The sequence below is a fragment of the Capricornis sumatraensis genome, chromosome 19, assembly GCF_032405125.1.
Source record: "Capricornis sumatraensis isolate serow.1 chromosome 19, serow.2, whole genome shotgun sequence".
Taxonomy (NCBI): domain Eukaryota; kingdom Metazoa; phylum Chordata; class Mammalia; order Artiodactyla; family Bovidae; genus Capricornis; species Capricornis sumatraensis.
Genome location: NC_091087.1, coordinates 25,551,838 through 25,575,672, shown reverse-complemented (window position 1 = coordinate 25,575,672; position 23,835 = coordinate 25,551,838). Strand labels below are relative to the sequence as shown.

Here is a 23,835-nt window from a genome sequence, read left to right as displayed (position 1 = left end):
CATAAAGCAGGACTATGAGTGTCTCACATGTGCTCAGGTTCCCCACCTTGGTACGGCCAGGCTTCTTGCTTCCTCACAGGAGTGTCCACCCCTCTATCCAGGGAGCAACCGTGTCCTCAACTGCATGTACAGCCTTCAACAAATTTCACATGCTCTTATGTCATATGTAGACGTGTGTGTACATACATGTACATATGCATGTAGTGAGTACCTGTATCTTTTTTTCCTGTTTTATAAACACAAGACCATATCATCACACAGCATCTTGCTTTTCCACCACCCCCGACAGGTGCAGCTGATCCTCTCCAGGGGCCCTAGTCCTCTCCATCCCCTTTACTTATTTCCTTCCCTCCCAGCTCCTGTGAGTGTTTGGACTGACCATCCTTCTCTAGATCGGTGGACCCTCCCCCGTGAGTTTCAGACACTGGGGGACACAGGGGGTCCTGGATGCATGTGACCATCATGCTCTGGAGCAGGAGGTCAGGATGCTTTCCTGGAAAATTTATTAAAAATATGACATAGAGTATACTTTTTATTTTTAAAATTTCATCTTGGCTTCCTAGGGCCACTGCAGCAAATTATGACAAGCCTGGTGGCTTAAAACAACAGAAATATGTTCTCTCACAGTTCTGGGCATCATAACTCTGAAATCAAGGTGTCAGCAGGGTAGTGCTGTTTCTGATGCCCAGGGGAGGGTCCTCCTGGGACCCTCTCTTAGCTTCTGGAGGCCCTTTAGCTTTTGGCTGTGTTATCAAATGCAGGCTTGGCTGCTCATCTCTCAAGAAGCCAAATACTGAGAGATGAGTGCTGGGCTCTGTATGGGATAAGGTGCCACTCCTCTGCTGTGAACACAATCATCACCCACGCCCTGTGCATCAGCCCATGTCGGATGGTGGGTTGAAAAAGATACTAATGAACCATTTTTTGTGGAAGAGCTCGATATGGAAGAATGGCATTTTTCCAGTTTAGTAGGTGCAAGATGGAAAATGGAGCATAAAATTAAGCAATGGCTGTCCAAAAGGCAATCCTAGTAGGGATACCCCAGTGGGTCAGCTGGTAAAGAATCACCTGCCAATTCAGGAGACCCGGGTTTGACCCGTGGGTCAGGAAGATCCCCTGGAGAAGGGAATGGCAACCCACTCCATTATTCTTGCCTGGGAAATCCCATGGACAGGCTACAGTCCACCGGTGGGCTACAGTCCACGGGGTTGCAAAGAGTTGGAAATGACTGAGCGGGCAAGCACGCAGGGCTGTCCTACTGCACTCAGACCTCCTGCAGGGAACTGTCCCAGTGAAAATCTACTCCCCCGCTCCCCCACCATCCTGGCCCTGTAGGGAACACACTGGGCAACCTGAGTATCCTGTCGGGTCTTAAAGAGAGAGACTACTTCAAACCTCCTTTCTTCCTCACACTGTGGGGGCGCTGAGGCTCTCCCCCTCTCCCTCCACCCCACAGTCCCCCCACCCCTGGTCCTGCACCAGAATTCCCCCTCCTTCCAGAGACTGGGGGGAGGGAGGCCGAAGGCTCCATTCTCCCCCTGCCTGAGGCATCAGGATAAGAACCGCAGGATTTGGGCTCTTCCTCTTCTTCTCCATCTCAGTCAATGGCACTGCCTTCCTGAATGCTCTTCACAAAATAGTTCGAATCCACCCACTCTTCTTCATCTCTAGAGCCACCTGGTCCAGATCCATCCATCTCCTCACCTGCTCTAGTTGCTTCCTCTATTTCCATCCTTTCCCTCAAAGATGAATTTGAAATAAAGTCAGACTAAGATATTTCGAAGGCTTCTCTTTGTTCCCTTAGGATGGAACGCAGACTCTAAAACGTCACTTCCAAACGCCTGCGGGTCCAGACTCCTTTCTACTTGTCCTGCCTTATTGCCTCCCTCCCTTCAGGCACTGAGATCGTCCTCCAGTTCCTCTTGGTCATCTCAGGGCCTTTCCCCTGACATGTCTACACATCCCCTAACCCTGTGCCCAGTCACTCCAAACCTCAGTTTACTCATCCAGAAAATGGAGATAATAGCCTTCAGCAGCAACAGTCTGACAAGGTGACTTATTTCCCCTATTTCATTTTATCTTCAGGGATATTATTGTTGTCATCCCCATTTAACAGATGATGAGACTGAGGCTCAGAGAGTACATTAGATCATTTTACTCAAGGTCATACACTTACTCCCTGACAGAGTCTGGATTTGAATAAACGTCTGTCTCCTTGCAAAACTCAGCAGGTAATAGAACCTCAGGAAATGCTGACATTTACTGAATGCTGACCCCCTTCTCTTGGGTCCAAGAATCATCTCCTGCCTCCTTTGGGTCTTGATCTGGCTGCAGTGCCCTCAACTTGTCTAGACTTCCTGTTAACAAGCCAGCCAAAAAATGCCAGAGAGTGTGGAGACTTAGAGAGATGCTGACTGGACCCTCACTGGATTCTCCTCAGCTCACTGGCCTCCCTACAGGAATCTTTAGACAAGAGCCAGACACACAGACAAGGGCCACATGGATTGGCCATCTGCCCTGGCCTCCGAGGCAGATAGCCAGGTCTCTGAGAGCCCAGGAGGGAGTGGCCCACTTCTCTCTACTCATCGGAGGATTGAGGAAGGTCGACTCTGTGATTTTTTCCAAGAAGCTGGTCCAGAGCGATGGAATGGAAACATCTGTGCCCCGGGCTCTATTCTGGATGCAGCTCAGGACACAGTCTGGCGGAGGTGAGGGGTGGGGGGAGCGGCTGGGAGGGGGGTGCACCAGCTGGAGTCACCCTGCCTGGAGGAGGCTCTGGCCAGCTGAGGAGGGAGCCTCTGGCCACTACCCCTGGAGACAGGGAGCCCAGGCCAAGCAGGGAGTAAGGGAAGGGCCTGAGGCTTGGGTGCCAGGGGTCTTCTCCATCAACTGTGGGTACTAATGGGCTGGGGCACCAGATCCCTGCATCCAAGGTGCCTCCCTTCCCTCCTCCTTTGGAGACAGGCCTGTGAGGGCATCTCTCAGCTCCTCCCCCAGGCTTTCTCCTTGGGAATCAGACCCACATGAGACTGCAGAACTATGGTGTACTCTGGGTCTGCCTCTCTCTTCACTCTGGGCTTCTGTTTCATCTTCCCCTGCTTATGGCCAGCCCCTTTATACACTCTGCAGAAAGGACTTTGCATTCCCTAAAGGAACAAGCTCCCCAAACAGGGGAAGACCACTTGGGCTGCTGATTCGGACTCTGAAGAAGTGAATAGTCAAGGATGTGCAGGAATAAGGGAGTCTGGGAAACCTCAGACTATGGGTCCACCTGGAAGCAGTTTGTATTTTTGACAAGAATCACTGGAGAGTTGGACCCCTGGGAAGTGACTGAGCAAACTCATGTTATGAGAGAGAAACATGGTCCCCACCAAGCAGAGATCATGGGGAAGGAGGGTCTGTGTAATCAGGAAGGGTGTGACCAATAAACAGGACCCAGCAGCCAAGAGGAAACAAGCAGAGAGGGTGGCCAGAGGGGAGGGAGCCGGCTTCCATCTCTAGGTCTGAGTCTCCAGGACTGGCAAGTCCAGGCGCCCCGGAAAGAGGGGGGCTGGGAGGGACCAGGGTCTCTGGCACCCATCCCCACTCTAGCAGATGAGGAAACTGACTCAGCAGCAGTGAGTGCCCTCCTCAGGGGGACGGGGCAGGTTTGTGCAGAACGAGGGTGGACGGGGCAGAATCCCAGCCTGGAGGATGCTGCTGCCACACTTGTCACAAGCAGCGTGGGGCCATGAATGGACAGCCGGCCTTGGGACAGGACACCTGGGTCCTGACTCTGACTCTGCCACACACAGGGTGACTCTGGACAACTCCTGCCCTCCCTGGGGTCCAGCTGCACCTCCCCTATGATGAGAGGGTTGAGCTAAGTAGAGGACCTTCACACTCTCTTTTGAGATTCACAGTGAGGGGACTGGACCTTGTCTTGGATTTGCAAGAAATGACCCTTAACCTCCCAACAGGAGGGATGGTGCAGCCACCCTCATGAACCAGGAGGTTTGGACAGTGAGCCCCTCAGGTGAGCCAACCCTGGGTAATTTTTGTACTAAAGTACAGAAGCATCGCCATCTTCCTGCGAAGTGAGCTCCCAGGGTTGTGTTCTATATTATTCAGAAAAATAGTAGAATATGAGATTCTTCCACCCAGACTTATAGAGGTCAATGCATATTTGCTTTTATCAATGAAAAAATTAATCAATAGTCAAGTTAGAAAGAAAAGGAAAATTTTATTCAAAGTAACCTGAGGAGTAAAGCTGCTGAAACAGTCTCTCAGGAAGCTCTGAGAACTGTTGAGAACAGTACGTGGGGAGCAGTAGGTATGTGACTTAGAGGAAGGGAGACATGCCACCAAGCACACACCTTGTTACAGGTTACTGCTCTTCCAGGACAACAGCCATCTTGTCTAATGGTTTTAGTGCTTTTCTAAATATGGGATGAGATGGCTGGATGGCATCACCAACTCAATGGACATGAGTTTGAGTAAACTCTGGGAGTGGCTGATGGACAGGGAGGCCTGGCATGCTGCAGTCCATGGGGTTGCAAAGAGTCGGACACGACTGAACAACTGAACTGAACTGAACTAAATATGGGAAGATGCAAAAATGTGTTATTGAAAATTCCTCTTAAAACATCTATCTGAGGGCTGGTTCTCCCAGTTTTCCCAGAGCACAAAATGCTTCATCCTGACTTTGGCTTTGAATTCTTTTCAGGGTAGACTGTACGTCAGCGACCACAGGGGCTAATGGCTTTGTGCTTGTAGAACTGGGTGGTGGGCAACATTCTCTATTACAGTCCCCTCCTTTTCTGTCTTAGCTTCAACCAAAGTTTGGGAGACATTTTGGACCAGTCTGTCCCAGGGTGCTAAGAATGCTCATTCCCAGGTCATTGAGGGATTTCTTTGATAAACCACTCAAGTGCTATTACTCATCTAGTTCTCTTAATAGTGAACAAAAGCATCTGGACCACCTATCTTTCTAGTCTATCAGCTTCCAGAAAATGGTTTCCACTTTCTGCTTCTTCCCATATCTATTGTCATGCTATTACAGTCAAGGATCTTATAGAACTATGCTGCTGCTGCTGCTGCTGCTGCTAAGTCGCTTCAGTCGTGTCCGACTCTGTGTGACCCCATAGACGGCAGCCCACTAAGCTCCTTTGTCCCTGGGATTCTCCAGGCAAGAATACTGGAGTGGGTTGCCGTTTCCTTCTCCAATGTATGAGAGTGAAATGTGAAAGTGAAGTCACTCAGTCGTCCCCGACTGTTAGCGACCCCATGGATCAGGTCAATTGTTTCAAGTAGTCTAGGCACCATTATTTTTTAACCATAAGGTTGATAACACATTGGTTAGTGCAAGAAACTAAACTCTTGTAAAATAGGCAGAAAATAGCTAGGGACGCTAATCATGTAATAAGTAAGCAGTGTTATCTTCTAGTTACATGGCTGGGACCAGAGGAATAAAGTGATCTTTATGGCTGAGCAGGTATTTCTGCCGTCGGGGTGGGCTGTTAATACGGATGCACAATGCACATTGGAGGGGAGTGCAGTGCAAAGTGCAAGTCACTGTCGTGTCCGACTCTTTGTGACCCCATGGACTATACGGTCCATGGAATTCTCCCAGCCAGAATACTGGAGTGAGCAGCTGTTCCGCTCTCCAGGGGTCTTCCCAACCCAGGGATCAAACTCAGGTCTCCTGCATTGCAGGTGGATTCTTTACCAACTGAGCCACAAGGGAAGTCCCTAGAAAGTTTTCCCTGACTGGGAATCGAACCCTGGCTGTGGTGGTGAAAGCACTGAATCCCAGCCACTAGACCACCAGGGAGGGAGGAACCCAATTGGGCAGAGAAAAATTTTTATGCTTATACTTTTCTTATCCTAGCCTAAAAATATGAGTCTTACTTCATTGTTTCTTAAGATTTTCCTGCCATGGGAACCTCCCCCGGGAGCCCTCCACCTCCACCCAACCTGCCACTGGATGAAAATCACACGCTTCATCCCAGCACAGGACTGGGGTCAGCAGTGGGGGTCCTTCCCCTCCTCTCCCCACCAGCTCTGCTTGCCTGGCTTGCCTGCTGACACTAGATGCTGGGCTCTGAGCCTCTGCGGTTGAGAGCAAGAGAGGAAGAAGGCTTGTGATGCCGTCCAAGCCACCAGTTACTGCAAAGGGCTGCTGGTCTCGACACAGGCGAGCACAGACACACACACACACAAACACACACACTGAGTGTGCACACAGGCACACAGTTTAAAGAGAGGCATCCAGGTGCTGCCCCCTTTATGGGTTAGGGGGACAGGATGTTGGCACTGGGGTGGGGCCCAACCTCTTGTGGGCCCACCCCCTAGGCCATAGCCCCAGGCTCTGGTCCAGGTACGGGCAGAGAGTCCCAGAAATCTAGGTTTGGCTGAAGACGGAAATTGGCTAGGACATTTCTGAGCCCTAGGCAAATTTGAGAAAATTACAGTGTGTGGATTTTGGTTTTGCGAAGGTGAGGGACAGAGGAGGGCATGAGGGGGTGTTTATTTTCTTTTATCTTTATGTGTATGCTCAGTCACTATTGTGCCCAACTCTTTGTGGCTCCATGGACTATAGCCTGCCAGGCTCCTCTATCCATGGGATTTCCCAGGCAAAAATACTGGAGTGGGTTGCCATTTCCTCCTCCAGGGGATCTTCCCAACAAAGGGATTGAACCTGCATCTCTTGCATCTCCTGCATTGGCAGGCAAATTCTTTATCACTGCACCACCTGGGAACCACCTGGGAAGCTTTTTAATATTGAAATTATAAGGGCTTTATGAACATAGGTGAAGGAACAAGGCTATTCTCTATGAATGACAGCAGGGACTGATAGGAACTAGAAGCTCCAAGGGATATTTTGAAAATTATATATATTTATAGAGATTATATTATGTCTGAGTCCCAGAGAAACAGGAAGAAGCAGCAGAAAGCAATTGGCACAAGAAGCATGTGTGTGTCCCCTCACGCTCAACTAACGCATTTCCCTTGACTATAAAAGCAGCAATCCCACCACCCCCATCCACCTGCCCAAGAAAATTAGAAAATTCCCTTTTAAGAATAGGGTCCCCCAGTAATTTTTGACCTCCCGACTAGAAAAAAAAAGAAAAGAAAAACGAGAACACCCAGGCTAACATCCCTTTAAGGCTGTAGTGGCCATGCTCTTCTCCCTGCAGAGGCAGAACCTGCTGTTTTGATCACTGAGGCAGGAGGGCCACATTGCTGCCCCTCACCAACACTGCAGACAGGTGTCTGCAAGACCCTGGCTTCTTCGGTAGCTCCTTTTTTAATTCCCTTGACAGTAGTTGGCATGGAAGTCATCTCAACTTCCTCTAAGATGCCATCTAGGCTAGGGATCCCCAATTCTCGGGCCACGGACAGGTACTGGTCTGTGACCTGTTAGGAACTTGGCTGTACAGGAGAAAGTGAGCAACAGGCATGACCTAAACCATCCCTCTGCCCTAACCCAGGGAGAAATGGAAAATTTTTCTTCCAAAAAACTGATCCTGATGCCAAAACTGTTGGACTCCGTTGTTCTTGGTAGTGTTTTAGTAAGCTAACAAAAATTCTGGAGACAATCTTAAGTGGGGCTGAGCACCAGGTGGGGCCCAGGAGTTCAGGGTCTCTGCTTTAGACTCCCACTCACGGGGAATTATTGACCTCCAGAGATTTATTCCTTAAATAGATGAGAGGCACACTGTACACTCTCCCCTACTGGGAGAAAGTGGGCCCAATGACTAGCTACTTATCCCACCCCCACATACACACACCAACTAAGCCACCGCCAAGGGGCAGACACACTTTGGCAACAAGGCCCCTCCAGAGGCCGAGGGTGTAAACAGCTGCACAGAGGGCTGTGTGCTGTGGAGTCATGAGAAGGAAGGAAGAAGAGAAGGAAGAGAAGGAAGGAGTCTCAGGCCCAGATGGATCAGAAGAAGGAAAATGGGGAGAGGTGGTCAGGACACAGACAAGAAAACCAAGGATGATCCAATAAAGGACAAAAAGCAGAAAATGTAGAAAAGATGAGAGAAGCAAGAGAAAGAGGCAAAACAGGACTTGGGCAACCACACTAAGCAGGAAGGAAACAGAGCAGAAGAAGGGAAGGAAATAGAAAAGACGAATAGGGAAGGATGTGAGAAGGGAGAGAGGAGCCAGGAAGAGGATGTCAGAGGATTGCAGAACTTGGTAAGAAGATGGAGTCCAGAGCCCCTGGGCAGAGCTCAGTACCTGATAAAAATGAAGTGGATCCAGTATGCCAGGTCACCCACATAAACCAGCAGGTTGATGGCTGTCAAGATGGCCACAGTCAGTTTTTGGTCCCAGATGCATAGTGTGGAGGGAAGCTCATCACTGCAGCTCACATCACTGGACCGCTGGGGCTGCCCGCCGAACTCCTCATTGAACTGGTAGAGTGGCCAGAGGACCAGGGCACTGGCATAAAGGAGGACAGAGAGCATGGTCTGCCCCAACAGGAAACGAGGGAAGAAGGTGTGTAGTCTGCTCTCGAATTTGACCAGCTTCAGCAGCATGGCCACGGCCCCCAGCGTGAAGCAGATGGAGTACACGGCCACACACCACACCAGGGCTGGCTGGTGCTGGTGCAGGTAGGTGTTACTGATGAAGGCGAAGATGATGCAGGCCACCGATGTCTCTAGCAGCTTGAATAGGCCATGAATGGTAGCAAAATAGAAAGTGGTCTCAGGGAATAGTAGCCAGAGAAAGGCCCCTTCCAAGGCATAAAGCACACATGCGATGCAGGAGAATGCAGTGGTGGCAGTGGCCTGGTCCCGGAAGGGGCTGTGAGGCAAGAACTGGATGTAAGTGATGGCGTACATGATGGAGGCTGAGAGGCAGAAAGCGGTGGCGAGGCAGGCATAGGTGAAGAGAAAGCTCTTCCCAGAAAAGGGGAGACTGGGCTGGTACTCGCCTAATTGGACTATGAAGGTGATGACGGTGATGACAAAGCAGAAGCACCAGATGAACATGGACCAGTGACTAACAGCCCCCATTCTGGTGCCCAAGCTGGCCACCAGCGAGAAAGCTGCACACGTGGAGAACAGCTGCAGCAGGCGGTAGAAGCATAACCTGACTCTATCAGTGTCCATGTCTGGTACACCACGAGGAGGTCCTGATGGTTGTTCAGGTCACGGTCACTGGTGTGGCAGTGTCTTCACTTAGAATCCACTGGAGAAAGATCCAGGTTCCGAGGCAGATTAAATCAGATGACAGAGAAAGGCTCAGGGCCCTGTGACGGCTGAGGCTTAGGATCTGTGGAGTTGGAACCAATGGCCCAGACACTTGGGTAACAGCACAGACGCTCCAGAAGGATTCTCCCCCACCATCACCCTTGGCCTTGTCACAAGACTTGTCTCATCTCACAGCTGGGTTGGGTCTGGCCTCAAACCATGAACATGTTTTAATCTCTTTATGCTGTGTGCCATTATCTACAGAGACACAGGGGAGGGTGCCCCTTATCTGCAATCCCAATGCTTCAAGGGTCTGAAAAAAAAGATAATGTTTAAAAAATATCTTTGGGTAGAAAATTTTACTAAAAGAGACATGAGACTATTTGCAGTCTATATTTATTTCACTTAGTATGAATTTCTAAAGTTCTTTTGCACAAACAATAATGTATTTGGTTACAAGGTGTTTTCAGACCCCATTAGGGTGTCATGTCGCGGAGAGCAGATACACCATTTCACCTGTCTGAGGCTGAAAACTTCTAAGTTCCGAAGCATATCTGAACCCAAGGTTTTCAGAAAAGGGATTGGGAATTGTCCTGCTGATCCCATTTTACAGATGACAAAGTCCAATCAAGTGCCTTGCTTAAGGCCAAAAAGTGCAGAGTGGGAACCCAGATAAAAATGCTAAAGCTGTGAATTTGAACCCTTGGCTCTACAGCCTACACAACAGGGCAGGACCCGGGGGTGGGAGCCCAGAACAGAAACTTGGGGCTTTGGGACCCGGGACCCACCTTCAGGGCCACGGCCTCCTTCCACAGCACCTGAAGACACACATGTCCCAGCCTGACCTCCCAGGAGCCATCACTAGAAGGAGCTGCCATCTGAGGGACACAGCCCCACCCGGAGGAGGGCAGCCTCAGGGGTGAACAGGGAGGAGCCATGGGGTGAGAGCAAGGCCGTGGAGACAAGATGACGTGGGAAGTAGGGGCTATTGTGAATCCCCTCCCCACCCCCTCAATTTCGCCTTCACATGTGACTCTTTCTCATTGGGAAGGGAGACTTCAGCCCAGTATGACCCCAAGGAGCGTCTTGAATAAACTGCAGAATAAATAAACATGTTTTGCTCTTAGGGCCTCCCTGGTGGCTCAGACGGTAAAGACTCTGCCTGCAATGCAAGAGACCAGAGTTCAAACCCTGGGCTTGATCCCCTGGAGAAGGGAATGGCAACGCACTCCAGTATTCTTGCCTGGAGAATTCCATGGACAGAGGAACCTGGAGAGCTACAGTCCATGGCGTCGCAAAGAGTTGGACATGACTGAGTGACTAACAATTTCACTTACACTTCTTCTCGGCTCTTAAGCTCCAAAGCTACCATTCAGGTGGGAGTCTGGAAAGATCTAAGAATGGTCCTACCTGAGCAGGATTCTCCTGGCCTGGGAGACTGGTTAGCAGCTTCCAAGCTGAGAAGAAGGGATTGGTAATGAACAAGGATGCTGTGTTTGATGCTGAATGGAGCCTTTCAGGGCATCCAGGGAGGGGGTGGGGATGGACGGATGATCACCCCCTTTCAAGGGCAGGAGCTGAAAGAGGAGTCCCCTGCAGGACCCCTGGGAGGGGACAACCCTGAGGATGATCCCAGGACTGGGGTGGAGACAGAGGGCGGAGTGGAGATGATTGGGGGGATCCTAGGGTCCCAGTGGCCCTGAGGCAGACAAATGACCCTTAACGCCCTGCAACAGGAGGGATGAAGCAGCCACCTTCATGAACCACCAGGCTTGGACAGTGAGCCCCTCCGGTAAGCCCACCCTGGGCAATTCTTTTACTAAAGCACCGAGGCATTGCCATCCTCCTGGGAAGTGAGAGCCTAGATTTGGGCCCAATTTGATTCAGTAAAATAGTATAACATGGGATTCCTGCACCCAGACTCATGGAGGTCAATGCATAGTTGCTTTTATGGATAAAAAATTAATCAGTAGTCATTCTAAGGAAGGAATAGGAAATTTTATTCAAGCCAACCTGACAATTACAACTGGGGACACAGTCTTCCCGAGGAACAGGCATCTATTTAATGGTTTCAGTACTTTTCTGAGTATGAGAGAATGCAAGAAACTGGATTCATAAATATTTCTCCTGAAAATATTTATGTGAGTTTCAGTTTTGCCAGTTTTCCTGAAGCACAGAGGGCCTCATCCTTATCTTCACCCTGAATTCCTTTCAAGGTGGATTGGAAGTCAGTAACTGCAATTGATAGTGACTTGATTCTTGTTGAACTGGTGGTGGGTAACATTCTTCACTCACAATCTTGTTCCTTTTGGTCTTAATTTCAACCAAAGTTTAGGAGGCATTTTTCACCAATTTGTCTCTGGGTGCTAGGAATACTCATTCTCAGGTCAGTCAAGAATTTTACTGATAGACCGCTCAGGTATTATTTCTCATCTTGTCTTGGTAACAGTGGCCTAATCCCCCAAACCACCTGTCTCGAGTCTGTCAAGCTCTAGAAAATGATTCCTTCCTGTTGTTTCTTCCCATATCTAATAAATGTAAGAGTGAGTGAAGTCGCTCAGTCGTGTCCGACTCTTTGCGACCCCATACACAAGTAATTTTTACTTTCCTGGAATTTCTGGTTACTATCAAACACTGCTGTCAATCATAGAGAGAAGCCTTGTCCTTTCTCCCACATCTATAATGTTCTTTTTTTAAGCCTCAATACAAAGATTTTTAAAAATAAAATAAAACTGACATACCCTAATTGATCCAAATTTTCTTACAACTCAGAAAAACTGGGCAGATTTTTGTTCTCACACAAATCACCATCTCTGTGAGGTCTTCCCACAGTCTCCCCACTCCCAACTTTCCCCAGAGCTAGAGGACATGGCCCAGCCCAAGACAGCTAGCAGTTGCACCCCCTAAACTCATAACTTTCTGACCCTTAGCTCTTAAAAGGCCCCCACCAGCACCTGCATGACTCTATCTAAAGGTGTGTGCCTGAGTGCATGCTCAGTGTGTGGTCGTGTGTGTTTGTGTTCATACATGCCTTGACACCAGAAGCACTTTAAAGTAACTGGTGGCTGTGAAGTCATTCCAAACCTTCTTCCTCTCCTGCTCTCAGCCAAGCCCAGCATCTTGCTCCAGCCTCTTGAGCAATCCTGGCTCAGTGAGCAGAGAGCCAGAGAACACACCAGTCCAGCATAGGTCCAGGCCACGTCGGTGGCATAAACCACAGATGCGGGAGAATGCTGAGGCAGAGCTGGTGTGGTTCCAGAAGATGCCTTAAGGCAAGACTGAAGGTAGATAAGGGGGTTATTGACGGAGGCTGAGAGGCAGTAGTGGGGGACATAGCAGGCCCAGGTGATGAGCAAGTTGTCCCAGGAGAGGCATAGGTGATACTGGGGCCCAAATAAGTCAACTATGAGAATGCAGAGGGTCACGGTGAAGCAGAAGCACCAGATGAACATGGGCCAGTTACTTAGGTCCACCGTCCAAGTGCCCACTCTGGCCACCAGGAAGAAGGCCACGCAGATGGAGAGCAGCCTCGGGAAGTGGAGGGAGTAGCCCATGGTGGTCAGAGAGCCCAGGCCGGAGGATGGTGAGAAGGAGGATGTGATGGTCCTGCGGGTCACCTTTGGAGGACTGCACTTTGATCCTCTGGAACAGACACCTGAGAAAGATCTAAATCAAGAACAGATCAAGTCAGATGCCTGGAAAAGGCTCAGGGCCTGTGAGGGCAGAGGCTCAGGATTTGTGGAGCTGGAACCAATGGCTCAGACGCTCGGGTAACAGCACAGCAGCTCCAGAATGGTTCTCCCCACCCACCACCCTTGGCCTTGTCAGGAGACTTGTCTTATTCTGAACCACACGGCTGGATTGGGTCTGGCTTCAAACCATGAACATTTTTAAAATCTCTTTGTGTTTTGTACCATTATCTATGGAGACACAAGGTAGGATGGTCCTTACCTGAAATCCCAATTCTTCAAGGCTCTAAAAGTGAAAGTCGCTCAGTCATGTCTGACTCTTTGAGACCCATGGACTATACAGTCCGTGGAATTCTTCCAGGCCAGAATACTGGAGTGGGTAGCCTTTCCCTTCTTCAGGGAATCTTCCCAACCCAGGGACTGAACCCAGGTCTCCCGCATTGCAGGCGGATTCTTTACCAGCTGAGCCACAAGGGAAGCCCCCAAGTATACTGGAGTGGGTAGCCTATCCCTTCTCCAGTGGGTCTTCCCAACCCAGGAGTCAAACTGGGGTCTCCTGCATTGCAGGCAGATTCTTCACCAACTGAGCTATGAGGGAAGAATACTTTTAAAAAAGGTTCCTTAGAAAATTTGACCTGAACAGACAGGAGACACTTCATGGTTTTTATTATTTTACTTAGTGTGAATACTTAAAAGTTCAGTGACAGAAACACTAATGTGTATGATTATAAGGTGCTGGCCTCCCAGTGGACCCTGCCAGGTGCTGGGGAGGGGCACCAGCTATCAGGGATGCCGGCACAGTCTTGCTGTCTGTCTGCAAATTTGTTCCCAACTTAACCTCCATGAAGTAAGCCTGTGATATATATTTATGGTTGAATGACAAGTTTGGGTCCATTTAATGGCATAGAGTGAGTTCTTGGGGAAGGAGAGCCATGGAGGTTCCTGCTGTGTGACCCTGGGTAAGACCCGTGCCCTCTCTGAGCCTCAGTTCCCCTACCTGGAAAGCAGCAGCTTTACCTAAGTCTCCCCAGCAGCCCCTCCTCCACTCTAATCTGTGAGCCTGGATATGGTGCCCCCATCAGAGCACAGCCTGGATGTGGCTGAGCCCTGCCTGCCCAGCAGTCAGGTGTGTGGACTGGAAGATGGTGATCTGGGAAGGATATGGCTGGGACAAAGGAAGGCGGAGGAGGTGCAAGAAGGGCAGAAAAGGAGGAAGCTAGCAGGAAAGACACTCAGAGTGACAAGGAAGTTGCGGCTCTGTGAGGGGACCTGTCACATGGTGCACCCAGTCATGCCAGCTACCCCTTCCCTTCCCCTCCCCCTCACAGAGGACCCAGAAGGCCCTGCCCCACTCTGGACATCAGCACATGCAAGCTTGATTTGCTCCAGATCAGAGACCAGTTTGTACTGGAGGTGGCTCATAGGTGTGTTAGGTTTTCCTTCACAGTGTATAGAGTATCATTTCTTCACGAAGTGTTTGGCAGCTGCAGTGTTTTAATTTCACATGAAAATCCACATTTCCAGCTCCTTTTGAAGCCTTAGGAGATCTGGTGTCACTGAGCTGGGTGCCCTCAGGAAGGCAAGTAGACCGAGCTGAGCAGTTGCTATGCCATTTATATTGTTTTCCATTCTCATTTCTGTTTAATATTTTCTCTGTTTTCTTCTTCTTATGTGTAACTGACATAAAGCAGGACCGTGATCATCTCCCCTGTGCCCCTTTTCCCTCTTCGGCGTGGCCAGGCTTCCTGCCTGCTCACAGGAGTGTCCACCCCCCGATCCAGGGAGCATCCAGGTCCTCAACCTCATGGACAGCCTTCAACACATTCCACAGGCTCTGAAATCATATGTAGACATGTGTGTACATACATGTACATGTGTCTGTAGGGCATATTTGTATTTTTTTTCCTGTTTTATAAACATAAGATTTTGTCATCACACACCATCTTGCTTTTCTACCACCCCGACAGCTGCAGCTGGTCCTCTGCAGGGTCCTTCATCCTCTTCACCCCCTTTACTTATTTCCTTGCCTCCTGGCTCCTATGAGTGTTTGGACTGACCCACTTGTCCAGGTCAGTGGATCCTCCCCTGTGAGTCTCAGACACAGGGGGGGACCCAGGATATGACAAGGAGTCTTGGAATCTGTGTGACTAACATGCTCTAGAACAGGAGGTCAGAATCCATTTCTGGAAACTTAGAGAAAGATATGACAAAGACTCCATTTTTCACTTCTGGGTGTTCATCTTGGTTTCGTTTACCTATATCAAAAAAAAGTAATACTATTTTGATTGCTTAAAACAACAGAAATTTATGTCCCATAGTTCTGGAGGCCAGAAACCTAAAGCCAAGTTGTCAGCAGGGCTGTGTTGTCTCTGATGCTCCCGGAGGGTCATTCCTTTGTTCTTTTAGCTTCTGCAGGCCCCTTAGCTTGGGCTTCTCTGGTGTCTCAGATAGTAGAGTTCGCCTGCAATGTGGGAGACCTGGGTTTGATCCCTGGCTTGGGAAGATCCCCTGGAGAAGGGACCAGCTATCCACTCCAGTATTCTGGCCTGAGAATTCTATGGACAGAGGAGCCTGGCAGGCTACAGTCCACAGCTGGACAGGACTGAGCAACTTTCACTTTCACTGCCTTCTGGCACTAGTGGTAAAGAACCAGCCTGCCAGTGCAGGGGACATAAGAGAACTGAGTTCAATTCCTGGGCCAGGAAGATCCCTTCTAGAAGGGCACAGAAACACACTCCAGTATTCTTGCCTGGAGAATTCCATGGACAGAGGAGCCTGGCAGGCTATGGCCCATAGGGTTGCAAAGAGTCAGACACGACTGAAGCAACTTAGCATGCACACTTGCACAAAGGGAAAACAGGAGAAAAGAGAGTTATCAGAGTGGGGTGGGCAAGGCTGCTCTCTTTGGTGGGTGGAGATCAGGATGCTCGATGGGTGTGACATTTAAGAAGATACTGAATGAAATGAACAGGTTCTATGATGATGACTCCCCAGTTCTTGCCTCCAGAGCTGATCTCTCTTGGGATCCACAGTCACACCCAACCACCTTCTGATCTCTTCCTCTGGATGTTTCAGGACACGTCACACTCAACATGTCCAGTCCCACCTCTTCAATCCCCCACCCCTAACACACACTGACCCTTCCTCCTCTTTCCCTTCTCAGTCAACGGCACCACCTTCACAGATGCTCTTCACAAAATACTCCTGAACCCACCTACTCTTCTTCATCTCTGGAGCCACCTTCTTCATCTCCAGATCCATCCATCCCCTCACCTGCAGCTTCTAGTTGATTCCTCTATTTCCATTCTTCCCTCGATGTCTGCTTGGACTGAACTTAAACTAAAACACCTTTGAAGGCTTTTCTTCACTCTCTTGGGGTGAAACACAAACTCTAAAACATCACCTCCAAAGCCCTGCAAGCTCAGTCCCCTTTCTACCTCTCCAGCCTCCTCACCTCCCCCCTTCCAGCCAGTGAGAACGTCTTCCATTTCCTCTTGGTCATCTCAGGGCCTTTCCCCTGGCATGTCTACACACCCCCAACCCTGAACTGAGACCAGAGCTCAGCCTGGCACACAGTAGTCCTGTGCTTAGTCAATGCCAGTCTAAGCCTCAGTTTCCTCATCCAGGGAATGGAGATAATAGCACCTGCTTTTGGACATGACAAATCCTAATTACATCCAGCAAAGAATATCACTGACAACTTAAGCAGAAAACAACTGTCCTAGAAGCCTGGTGGGTAGCTTGGAGAATTATTGGGGAGAAACCAGGCTTAGACCAGGCTCAGATGAGGAAGGAGGGTGCTGGGCAGCCACAGCCTAGGGAAGTTGGTCCAGGCACTGTAGCCACTGGAAGCAGACAGCAGATGCTACTGCAGGCCCTGCAGAAGGAATTCTGATCTGACTTGTGTCTGTGTGTCACCTACTACTTATATGTGTGTCCAGACACCACTTGAGGGGCAAGTCAACTATTTATCTGGCCTCTTAAGTTTCTTATGTGTCTGAGGCCTAGTCTCTCACCAAGACTTACATGATGAGGACATCTTTAAATACTGTCTCAGGTTCTCAGTTGTCCCTCCCTGGAGACATCCTTCATGCAAGGACTTGGGGTTGTTAGGAGGCATACATGAGATAAAACATGTCTGGTAATTCTCAAACATTTCCCCTAAAGGCAGAAGAGTTGGAGTGTATTTTGATTGGGAGGTCTAACCTAGAGTCTGATCCTGTAAGCTTCTGTAATATTCATTCAACAAACACCTCAATGTGCCATGCTCTCTTCTCAGCATTGATAATACTTTAATAGACTCACCCAGCAGTGAGTGCCCTCCTCAGGGGGACGGGGCAGGTCAGTGCAGAACGAGGGTGGACGGGGCAGAATCCCAGCCTGGAGGATGCTGCTGCCACACTTGTCACAAGCAGCGTGGGGCCGTGGATAGACAGCCGGCCTGGGGACAGGGCACCTGGTCCTGACTCTGATTCTGCCACACACAGGGTGACTCTGGACAAGTGCTGCTATCCCTGGGGTCCAGCTGCTCCCCCTCTATGACGAGAGTGTTGGACTAAGAAGAGGACCTTTACACTCACTTTTGGGCTCCACGGTGAGGGGGCTGGACCAGCCTTGGAATTGTGACAAATGACACTAAACTGCCAACAGGAGGGATGGAGCAGCCGCCCTCATGAACCATGAGGCTTGGACAGTGAGCCCCTCAGGTGAGCCCACTCTGGGCATTTCTTCTACTAAAGCAGAGAGGCATTTCCATCGTCCTGGGAAGTGAGATCCCAGGTCTGTGTTCAATTTGATTTAGGAAAATATTGGATCATGAGTTTCCTGCGCTTAACTTGTGGAAGTAAACACATACTTTCTTTTGTGGATGAAAAACTAATAGTCAATCTATTAGAAAAATAGATGGAAATTTTATTTCAAACCAACCTGAAGATTGCAACTGGGGAGAGAGTCTCTCTGTCTGTTCCGAGGATGTAAGAGGGGGAGGAGAGTGCCTATATGACTTGGGGGAAGGGGGACATGGCAACCAGCACACAGCTTGGTAGAAGGTTACTTCACTCAGGAGGAACAGATATCTTGGTTAATGCCTTTAGTGCTTTTCTAAGTATGGCAAGATGCGAGAAACTGGGCTCATGAAAACTTTTCCTGGAGATATCTACATATCTGAGGGCCGGTTCTGTCAGTTTTCTCAGAATACTGAGTGCCTCAGGCTGATTTTCACTCTGAATTCCTTCCAGGATTGATTTTAAGTCAAGGACTGCAGTGGTTAATGACTTGATTCTTGTAGAACTGGGTGGTGGACAACATTTTTATATCACAATCCTTTGCCTTTTGGTCTTAATTTCAACCAAGGTTTGGGAGACATTCATAACCGGTTTGTCCCAGGACACCAGGAATGCATTCCCAGGTCAGGAGAAGATTTTGTTGGTGGGCCTCACCTAGTCCTGTTAATAGTAACCTCAATCCTCTGGACCACCAGTTTTACTAGTTTGTTAGATTCCAGCAAATATTTCCCTCCTGTTGCTTCTTCCCCTCTCCAGAGTCATACTGTTACAACAATGGATCTTACAGTGCTATACTTCAGGTCAATCATTTCAAGTCATCATTATTTCCATCTGAGGCTCAATCACATATTTTTTTAAAGCAGGAAGCAATTATCTTAGGAAAAGCACAGAACACAAATAATATGGCCTATGACATTAACCCAGTCATAAGTAAGTAGGGATGTCTTCTAAGGAGTTTCATGATTGGGGCCTGAAGAAGAAAATTTATCTTTATGGTGGAGCAAGTAGCTTTGCCCTTGAGGAGGTCAGGCTAACGCATAATGCAGATACAGGCACACTGCACACCAGAGGGCAGAGAGGAGGCTCAAAGAACAAAGTAAAAATTTTGTCTAAATTTTTCTTGTCTTGCCTTAAAATATGGAAATTACTACATCTTACCATATTTTTGCCATGGGGATCACCTCCTGTGAGCCCTTCCCATCCACCTTATCTGCCTGTGGGTGAAGATCACATGCTTCATCCCAGGACAGGAGTGAGGGGCAGCAGTGGGGGGCTTTCCCTGCCCTCCCCCACAGCTCTGCTTGCCTGGCCCCTCTGGTCCTGGTGATGCCAGGATGCTGGGTTCTGTGGGTTTGTGGTTGGGAACAGGAGACTTTGGGACCGTCACAGCCACCAGTTACTGCAGAGAGCTGCTGGTCTCAGTGTGCTCATGCCCAGGAACACACACACTGAGCATGCACACAGGCACATCCCTTTATAGAGGGGTCTCCAGGTGCTATCATGGCCCCCTTAAGAGCTAGGGGGCAGAATGCTGGGTGTTGGGGTGGGACCCAGCTGCTAGATCTCCAGCACTGAGCCAAGCCCTTAGGTTCTGGCCAATATGGAAATTGGGAGACAGTGGGACAGGTGTACAGAGATGGTGGTTTGGGTGAGAATGGAAGTCTGCTTAGTTGCTTCAGAACTCTAGGCAAGTTTGGGTCAATTAGATTGTTGATTTTGTGGGTTTTTTTTTTTTTTTTTTTGCTTTTATCTTTCTATTTAGGTTGTTTAAAAAGACATTATGGATGAGGGAGAAGGAACAAGGCTTCTCTCTATGATTCAGAGCAGGGACTGATGGGACCCAGAAACTCCAGGGAATTCTTTAAATTTATATACATTTATGTAGATCACGTTATATATGAGTCCCAGGGAAGCAAGTAGGAGCAGCAGAAAGCAACTGGCACACGGAAACTTGCTTCTGTAACATAGTCAGGCATTTGAATTATGTTTACTGTTGTAGCAGTAATATCCACCCACCTAACCCACCTGCCAACTGAAAAAGGGTTGAAAGACACTTCCCTTTAAGAATAAGATCACATAGTAATTTGGCCCTTGATCAAAAAGAAAACAAACAAAAACAGAAAAATTACACAGGCTGAAGAAGAACTAAAGAGCCTCTTGATGAAAGTGAAAGAGGAGACTGAAAAAGTTGGCTTAAAGCTCAACATTCAGAAAACAAGATCATGGCATCTGGTCCCATCACTTCAGGGCAAACAGATGGGGAAACAGTGGAAACAATGGCTGGCTTTGTTTTTCTGCGCTCCAAAATCACTGCAGATGGTGACTGCAGCCATGAAATTAAAAGACGCTTTTCCTTGGAAGGAAAGTTATGACCAACCTAGACAGCATATTAAAGAGCAGAGACATTACTTTGCCAACAAAGGTCTGTCTAGTCAAGGCTATGATTTTTCCAGTGGTCATGTATGGATGTGAGAGTTGGACTATAAAGAAAGCTGAGTGCCGAAGAATTGATGCTTTTGAACTGTGGTGTTGGAGGAGACCCTTAAGAGTCTCTTGGACTGCAAGGAGATCCAACCAGTTAGTCTTAAAGGAGATCAGTCCTGAATATTCATTGGAAGGACTGATGTTGAAGCTGAAACTCCAATACTTGGGCCACCTGATGCGAAGAGCTGACTCATTGGAAAAGACCCTGGTGATGGGAAAGATTGAGGGGAGGAGGAGAAGGGGAAAACAGAGGATAAGATGGTTGGATGGCATCACCGACTCGATGGACATGGGTTTGGGTAGACTCCGGGAGTTGGTGATGCACAGGGAGGCCTGGTGTGCTGCGGTTCATGGGGTCACAAAGAGTCGGACATGACTGAGTGACTGAACTGAACTGAACTGAACTGAACTGAACTGAGTGTGCAATAGAATATTTCCTGTCATATCAGTAAACAGGATGTCACAGTCTTCCAGCCCTCTAAAGGTGAATTTCTGAGCCCAGGAAGAACAATGCCTGCTAGCCAGCAGCTACTGAGTTGGCAACACGAGCTGCTGCCACTCCCTACCATGAACAAGGAACTAAGGATGTGAGTAATCAAATCTCTGGATGCTGGCCCCAGACAGCTGAGATGTAAATGAGAGGAATGATTTTAGTAAGCTCAGACTCTTGCATCTTCTCACAGAAAAGCATTAACTTCTTTAACTTGAGAGATCTGGCTTTCCTTAATTAACAATAATCCTTTGATGTTTAGACTACCTGCTCCTTGTTATAAGCTTAAATATAACCTGACTCCTGCCCACCTCCCAACCCAGCCTCCTCAAAACATATCTCTCAGGGTCACTTGAGATGCTGGCTGCCGGGCTTGAAGTCCTAAAAACTCCCATCAAATAAAACATAACTCACATCTTCTAGGTTGTGACTACTTTTTAAAGTTGATACTAGCTAACATCAGCTTTAAGTGGCTATTTTTCTTTAACTGGCAAGGTCCATGTCCTTCTGCCTGCAGAGGCAGGATATGCAGTTTTTAGCTCTGAGGCTGAGTTACATCCCTGCCCCTCTGAAATACGTCAGAGGTTGTCTTCAAGAAACTGAAGTTCTTTTCCAGCTCAGTTTTTGACTCCCCATAGTGTGTGTGGGAATGGAAGCCATCTACCTCTTGCTAGCTTTAAGATGAGGTCTAGGCAGAGGGTTTTAGTGAGCCCACAAAAATTCTGGGACCAATCTCAGGTGAGACTGAGCAACAGGCAGGGCCTCTGGATCCAGGGTCTCTGCTTTAAGCTTGCAATTCACTGAAAACTACTGACCTCTGGAGTTTTTTCTTTTAACTTAAAGGGGAATTGCACTGCACAAGGCCCTGTCCTGAGAGAAAGGGGGTCAAATCCTTAGCTAGCTCCACATACACCAAATACACACACAGCAACTAAGGCACTATCAGGGAGACAGACATCCTTTGGCAACGAGGCCCCTCTGGAGGCCCAAGGCGTGAACAGCTGCACGAGGGGCTGTGTGCTGTGGAGTCAGCACCGTAGGAGGTAGGGAGGGGTGGTGGGCAGAAAAGGAAGGAGTCTCAGGTCCTGATAGTGAAGGAGGAAACAGACAGAACAGGCTCCATCTTGAAAGCAGCACTCCATCTTGGGCCAGACTGTGGACTTTGAGCCCAGTATCTATGGAAACAACATACCAACTGGAAAACCAGGCCCACTCCCACCCCTCCACCCCCCATGGAAGAGCCCCAGGGCTCGTACCTAGACTCTCCGGTGCCTAAAAGAATACCCTAATTATCTATGTAACCCAATAGAATCATAAATTCTATTATGCTTACTGGGCTATAACCACAGGCCTATTGATAATTGTCCACTGTTAACTACCCAGGCCTATGGCATATGAATCATGGGTTATCTTTGTATCTTTCTTTTCCTTTGTTCAGACTAGTTTCAAGGAATTTGTGGAGGTGGGATTGGGCATGTACACTTAGGGTATGTAAAGTTTTCACAAAAACTGGTCCAGGTCCTTGAGTAAGAGGAGACTCTGCCTTGGGCCCGCCGGTGTAATAAACTGCACTCCACTACCTGCATTATCCTTCTGAGTGAGTTTGTTTCCTGGAATGCATGGCTATGACAATAGATCAGAAGAAGGAAAATGTCCTGGTCAGGACAGAGGAGATGAGAAAACCAAGAATAACTGAAAAAGGGCCAAAAAGCAGAAAATGTAGGAAAGATGAGAGAAGCAAGAGAAAGAGATAAAACAGAATGTGGGCAAACACACAAGACAGGAAGGAGACAGAGCAGAAGGAGGGAGAGAAACAGGAAAGAGAGTGAGATGCATGGGGAAGGGTGTGAGGAGGGAGAGCACGAGCCAGGAAGAGGGCATCAGAGGATGTCAGAGCTCAGTAAGAAGAGGGAATCCGGAGCCCCTGGGTAGAGCCTCGGTCACTGACCACAGTCAAGATCACCAGGTCGGCCACATAAATCACCAGGTTGACGGCTGTCAGGATGGCCACAGCCAGTCGTTGGTCCCAGACGCACAGGTAGGAGGTGAGCTCATCAATACAGCTCAACTCGTTGGACCGCTGGGGCTGCCCACCGAAATCCCCGTTGAACTGGTAGAGAGGCCAGAGGACCAGAGCCGTGGTGTAGAGGAGGACGGCGAGCACAGACTGCCCAAACCCCAAACAGGAGTAGGGCAGACTCTTGTCACAGTCACACCGGTGCCGCAGCAGAGCCACAGCCCCCAGGATGAAGCAGGTGCAGTATACAGCCACACACCACACCAGGGCCGGCTGGCGCTCGTTCGGGTAGGTGTTGCTGAGGAAGGCGAAGATGACACATGCCACAAAGATCTCCAGCCTCTTGAGCAGGCCTAGCAAAGAGCAGGAGGACTCACCAGTCCGGGCACAGGTCCAGACCACTTCGACAGCATAAGCCACAGAAGCGATGCAGGAGAATGCAGTGGCAGCAATAACATGGTGTCGGGGGGAGCCATTGGGAAAAATCTGAAGGTGGATGATGGGGTAAATGATGGAGGCCGAGAGGCAGAAAAGGGTGCAGTAGCAGGCAGAGGTGATGAGAAAGCGGTCCCAGAAGTGAAGTTTATCCTGGAGTCCACATAACTCAGCTATGAGGGTAAGGAGGGTCACGGCGAAGCAGAAGCACCAGACAAACATGGACCAGTTACTTATGTCCACACTCCAGGTGCTCTCCCTGGTCACCAGGAAGAAGGCCATACAGGTGGAGAGCAGCTGCAGGAAGTGGAGGAGGTAGCTCTTGTTGGTCACAGAGTCCAAGCCTAAGGACAGTGACGTGGATGACATGATGGTCATGTGGGTCTCCGTCAATGGAATGGCCGTGGTCCTTGCAAAGAACTCACCAGGCAAAGATCCAGCTCTGGAAGTGGATTAAGTCAGATGCCTAGAAAAGGCTCAGGGCCCTGTGACAGCTGAGGCTCAGCATCTGCGGAGTTGAACCAATGGTTCAGATACCTGGGTAACCGCACAGCTGTTCCAGAATGGTTCTCCCCACCCACTACCCTTGGCCTTGTCAGACTTGGCTTATCCCAACCTCACAGCTGGGCTGGATCTGGCATCAGCCCATAAACATTACTTATCTCTTTCAGCTTTTGCCGTTACTCTCAGAGACACAAAGTAGAATTGTCCTTATCTGTAACTCCAATCTCCAAGGCTCTGAAAATTG

The 23,835-nt window shown here is 49.1% G+C and overlaps 2 protein-coding genes across 2 annotated transcripts; both read right to left on the bottom strand.

Moving 5' to 3' along the window:
- Positions 1 to 8,222: 8,222 nt before the first annotated feature.
- On the bottom strand, positions 8,223 to 9,107 carry LOC138095474 (myeloid-associated differentiation marker-like). The gene has a single exon (XM_068991512.1). The coding sequence runs from the start codon at positions 9,105 to 9,107 to the stop codon at positions 8,223 to 8,225; it is 885 nt and encodes a 294-aa protein (XP_068847613.1).
- A 13,425-nt stretch (positions 9,108 to 22,532) lies between these two features.
- On the bottom strand, positions 22,533 to 23,465 carry LOC138095473 (myeloid-associated differentiation marker-like). Its single transcript, XM_068991510.1, has one exon. The coding sequence runs from the start codon at positions 23,463 to 23,465 to the stop codon at positions 22,533 to 22,535; it is 933 nt and encodes a 310-aa protein (XP_068847611.1).
- Between the last annotated feature and the right edge of the window lie 370 nt (positions 23,466 to 23,835).